This window comes from Macrobrachium rosenbergii, chromosome 4 (assembly GCF_040412425.1).
Source record: "Macrobrachium rosenbergii isolate ZJJX-2024 chromosome 4, ASM4041242v1, whole genome shotgun sequence".
Lineage (NCBI taxonomy): Eukaryota > Metazoa > Arthropoda > Malacostraca > Decapoda > Palaemonidae > Macrobrachium > Macrobrachium rosenbergii.
The window spans coordinates 19269668-19275106 of record NC_089744.1 but is presented as its reverse complement, the minus strand read 5'-3'; the positions used below and the strand labels follow the sequence as shown (position 1 = coordinate 19275106).

At 36.8% G+C, this 5439-nt stretch overlaps 1 protein-coding gene across 1 annotated transcript; it reads left to right on the top strand.

The window, feature by feature from the left end:
• Positions 1 to 641: 641 nt before the first annotated feature.
• Positions 642 to 4847, top strand: LOC136830807 (uncharacterized). Its single transcript, XM_067090738.1, has 3 exons — positions 642 to 1014; positions 3011 to 3347; positions 4122 to 4847. The coding sequence occupies exons 2-3, from the start codon at positions 3016 to 3018 to the stop codon at positions 4285 to 4287; spliced, it is 498 nt and encodes a 165-aa protein (XP_066946839.1). The 5' UTR covers positions 642 to 1014; positions 3011 to 3015; the 3' UTR covers positions 4288 to 4847.
• The last annotated feature ends 592 nt before the right edge of the window (positions 4848 to 5439 follow it).

The window sequence follows — 5439 nt, the reverse complement described above, 5'->3', positions numbered from 1 at the left end:
TACATACATACATACATACATAAATATACTGTATATACATATATACAGATACAGGTAGATAGATATAAATAGTTGGATTGTTACATTAAATCATATTTGCATTCACAAAACAGTTAAATATATGAAAACCTTTAGGAAAATAAATGTTATTCAATAGCTGGGGACGCTCATATAAATGTGTTATTTACATATTATTCATAACAAAAAACAAATGGAACTAAACCAATGAATGCAATGGAAAGGCAACATACACAACATAAATGTTAGACGTAAATAAGGCAAAACTAATTTTAGGAAGTGAAGAATGTAACAGGAAATTATATAACTTAGCAGATGCACCAACGCCACCTTTCCCAAGCGAAATGGGAGATGAACGTCTGTTAAAACACTTAAGGAAAGATGTACTAACCAAAAGGTCAGTCAGTGACAGAAAAAGATATAGAGAGGCTAAAAGGAGAGAAAATTTAACAGGCACCAGATCCAATGCAGCACATCAGGGCAGCATCATATCAAATTCTATTTGAGCATCGCTGACTTTTAAGACCTAACTGCATGGAAAGAAATTAAACGAGCCGCGAACCACAATGCTTTCGTAACCGGGAGTTGTAAATGTTCGTTTTGGTGAGATACGCCTTTCGTGGGGAGGGAGGAGAGGGAGGGAGGGAGGAAGGGGGAGTGTTCTCTGCGAGCTTCGTTAGGGAAGAGGAATTTTCGTGCTTTTAGTGACTCAATCCATCTTTTTTGGAGGAATTGTCGGATTAACCTTCCGGCGTTGGCGCCAATTGGCTGCAGCGTTTCGAAAGGCGGTCAATCTCGACCAATGGGTTTCTCTGTCACGAGTGACTATCGTCGCTAAATGACCGAAATGGTCACGAAATTCAATGTCAGAATAGTGCGAAGCTGACGGTATATAACGTTCTGCGCGAAATGTGAATTCGTCAGTAGCTTCTTCTTCCTCTTCCACTCCATTCTTATATAACAGTTTCTTGATTCGTCCACATCGATCTGTTGTAGGTGAGTTCATTTTCACGTTGTTCTTCATGATATATTCGATAGTTATACGTAGCTATACTTACGGAATATTCTACATCATTATCAGATCTAGCTGGTTTCTATCTTTGCCAAATGAATCTGCAGGCTATGTTAAGTCTATAAGGGTCTTTTCCATGAATTAGGATATATTGTGTACTTCACTAATTTTAAGCATCTCATCAACATTTGCATTGTAAAAGAACTTTAACTTGTCTAAAGTGCTTGAGCACTTCGTTTGGATTTCATATTATGTTTGCTTAAAAACAGCATTTAGTTCACAGTGGAACCCTTTTTTATAGCTGCTCTTGTAATCCCCCAAAATTTGAAAGTTTGTCTGAGAAGCACTGAATTTTGTAGTTGGACTCGTTTTAGGAATAGTAAAGTTGAATGTAAAACATCCTCTAAGTATCAAAATTGCAATAACAGATGACAAGAACAGTTGACATTATTTTAAGCCTGTTTTCTGGTAGTTTTCGCCTTGTCTTACGATTATGACACTCATTTCCATCAAAAATCCTCCGTGAGCGCATTCCCTGCCCCGTCCCCCTCCTGAGGTAATCGGGGACATGTTGATATTTTGCGGATAGGTAACGATAAATGAGGTATTCTGTGACCAAAATGAAAGCAAACTTACAACAGTCAGATGAAAATCCATCAGCAACATCAGCCTAAAACAATCCTAACCCTGTTCTGACAAGTAACATTCTAAAACAAACTAAAAAATTGAGTAGCTGGTGAAAGGATTAATGATAAAATAGGCTTAGAGGCCACGGGACAAACAGAACCACCAGGAGAAATACATTTTGAAATGTGCACTCAATAATTACAAAAACATCCTAATCTGTCTAACACTAGGTCGCTTTGTCTTGCTTGGCCTGGGGGTGGGGCCCCCCTGTGACAGTCATTTTTTTTTTTACCAAAATCGTCGTAAATGATTAAAAACCAAGAAAGAGAGAGAAGACTTATTTGAAAAATCAACTCCTCACAACATATTACCAAGTTTGGTAAACAAGTAATGGTTAGTTTCTTCTCTCCAGTTAAGTAAGCTCCTGTTAAGTAAGGTTATCGGCTAGGTATAACGGTTGGCTCTAGGTTAGGTTACAATTAAGGTATGCACCTGTTAGTACCATTGTTACACTTTTTGATAGCCAGTGCCAAAAAATCTGTTAAAGTTTTAATGTAAATTTTGGATTTGATTATATCTGCTGTGTGCGAACCTCTTTTGTTTTTTTTTTTTCTTTGTTCAGTCTTTGTTCTGTCTTGACACTGTTATTCGACTTAAAATGTTTTCTGACTGGAGGTGAAAAAATTGAACTACTATGAGTTATTGTCTGTACAAAATTTTAAAACCGCCAATGGAATGTTCTCATTACCCATTTTACCAGGTTTACAAAATATCTTTTTTTGAATTTCCAAAAGCTCCTTGCGTTGTAGTATCAAGGCATATATATATATATATATATATATATATATATATATATATATATATATATATATATATATATATATATATATATATATATATATATATACTATATATATAGCCTATATATATATATATATATAGTGAAATATTAATTATATTATATGTATGGACAAAATGTATATTCATATATAAGATAGACCCTTTCCCTGCCTTCAACGATGTAGAGTAGTAGGCTACAGACTTTACACAGAAGATAAACATACCGTGCTTAATGTCATGTGCCTTTAATAATCAAAATTAATTTATTTTCCTGTTATACAATAAGAAAAGTACTGTACATCTAGTAGCTGCTGTTTATTTATACATACATTTATTTATTGTTGTGATTTGTTTACAGATAGCAACTTGGTAGGCCTATTTTCATCAGCACAATAAGAATTTTTTCTAGAATATGATTTTCTCTGATGTACCAAAGGCCAGTTGCATCAGTGTATACCTGAATATTTTCCGACCTAGAGTAAATATTTGTTATAATGATGCCCGTAACTTCAGGAAACATGTCAACGGCGATCGGCCTAACAGTAGGCAGCGGCAGCATCGTAGCAGGAGCTGCCACGGCAGTGGCAGGAGCTGTTGGTCTAGGTTTCCTAGGCGTGGCATCTATATTCCGGCGGCGTAGTAGAAGCAGAAGCAAACACAGGCCTAGCGGTGGATACGGCCGGCGGCGCAGACGTGCTGCGAAGAAGAAGACCGTCGCCATCGGCAACAGCCTGCGTTTGATCCGTCAGGAGGATGTTACAGGGTGCGGCCTCAAGTTCATGTGTGAGTTGGCAAAGAGGGACCCGGGGGAGCTCACGGTGGAAGAACTCTCCGTCCTCAGTCTTGTTGGGTAGGTCCTGTCGCTTAGTCTAGAGCTCTTTTTTTTTTTTAGTAACATTCAATATTTGTACTACGAATTCGTTTCTTTCTTTATTTCTCATTTCTTTCACTTGTGTATAGGAAATTCTAAAAGAATGGTGTCTAGATAATTCCCTTTGTCTTTCAAATTCTGAAATATTGTATGGAAACTGCATCGTCTCCCATCTTAACAGCAGTAGATACTCAGTTTTCCTACACCTTGCGTTTAAATGGCACTGAATATAACTTATTCAACTTGTAGTTACAAAGATAATTATTATTATATTTTTATCATAACATTTCCCAAACTTAAATCAACAAGGGAAATAATTCCATCATCCAATAACAATTTTAAATTCTCATTTTTTAGACATATGTGGCTGTTACTTTATGTATGTAATAAACACAGCCACATAAACAAGTAAATCAGCTAACACACATACACGTGTATTTCTCCAAAATTCTTTACATGATCGCAATCCTTCAATTCATAGCATGTTAAATTTGCCAAAAGAAAACTGTTACTCCCTGAGTTCTAACTTCTTTAACTTTCTGCTTATGCTTAGTCCTTGTTGTTTTCATATTCATTTTTTATTCTTTTTCTGGTTATTGAAGTGGCCCATAGACCATCAACAATGTAACAGTGGTGTTATGATGTATTTTGTGGAATAAATTTTAGACTGTTTTGGAACAAACCGACCAGAAAATATATAAATGTATATATATAGCCTATATATATAATCTTCCTCACTTTCTTTCCAATTAGGCCGGTGGTCAAACCGGGCGAAGGTTTAATGCCGGATGGGGCCGTTGGTGACTACATGAGAGCCAAGGCCCTTGGACAGGCAGGAGGGAGCTGTTCTGAGGCATACCCTCTGTGTACCTTCAGTGGTACCCAGCTCATGGAAATAGTCGTGGGATTCTTGCCATGAAGTACTGTACAAAGGAGAGCATTGCTAGGCTAGGACGGCCTAGAGGAATCACGTCAGCAGCATCAAGAGGCTCAGTGTAGATAATCGACTCGTATTCCTTCGTTTCGCTCAGAGATGTTCTCATGTTCTCATCCCAAGAGACAAGCTATGCCAGTTTGCACTTTCTGTCGGCGTGTATCTAGTCTATTCGACGATTTGTCTTTTCATACTTTTTCTTATGCAGAACCCGATTTTGATTATTTGTTTTTTTCATGCTTTTTCTTATGCAGAACCCGATGTTACCAGGGCTTCATTCCCTTGCACTCTCTGTCGGCGTGTGTCTAGTCTATTTGACGATTTGTTTTCTCATGCTTTTTCTTATGCAGAACCCGATGTTACCAGGGCTTCATTCCCTTATCCCCTACATGAAATCTGTCTATTTATTAATATATTTATTCGCTCTTCAATTTATGTCAATCTCTGAAAATACCAACATTCCCTTATCTGCAAAGCTCGATGCAGAGGGAAGGTGGTAAATGTATTCAAGGCAAAATACGAGTAAAAACGAGACAAAAGCGAGACTTTCTTTTATTAATATCCTGTGATTCTAAGAACCTTTCTTCTTTGTGCAAAAACTTAATTTTCGAAAAATGAAAGGTGTCTTTAGAGATAAGGAAATAGCATTTTTCAGACAGCAAAATATAAAACAGTTACATTTGGGATTATGAGGCTAAGAAATATAGAACTAAAGATGACTGGGGATTATGGAACAACGCAAGGCTACACACTGTGAATTTCAGCGTGCTGTGGTGAAAATATCACTACCAAGGAAAGCATATTGGGTATATGGAACCTACTGAACTCATAATATCTTTTTTCTCTCTCTCTCTCTTTCAAAAACAACCAAGGTTCTCTAACCATCCAACAGAAAAAGGATTTCACATATTCAGAGGAACAAATAGATGCGGAACACCCCCTGGGTTTTACATCACACTTTTACCTGAACTAATTCTTGTTGATGCTAGAAAATTGGACACAAACACTTAAATTCTCTTTCCCACAAGATTAGTTGTTATGAACTATGAAGAGATTTATCTTCGAAAAGACAAAAAGCATATCTTTAAACAAAAAAATGAAAATTTCCTGTAAATCCAAACAAAGGTACGAAACTGA

Excerpts from the sequence above, each read along its gene's own strand:
- LOC136830807 (XM_067090738.1), top strand. The coding sequence starts at position 3,016 with ATGTCAACGGCGATCGGCCTAACAGTAGGCAGCGGCAGCATCGTAGCA. Across the intron at positions 3,348-4,121 it reads TCCGTCCTCAGTCTTGTTGG|GCCGGTGGTCAAACCGGGCG; the intron begins GTAGGTCCTGTC and ends CTTTCCAATTAG.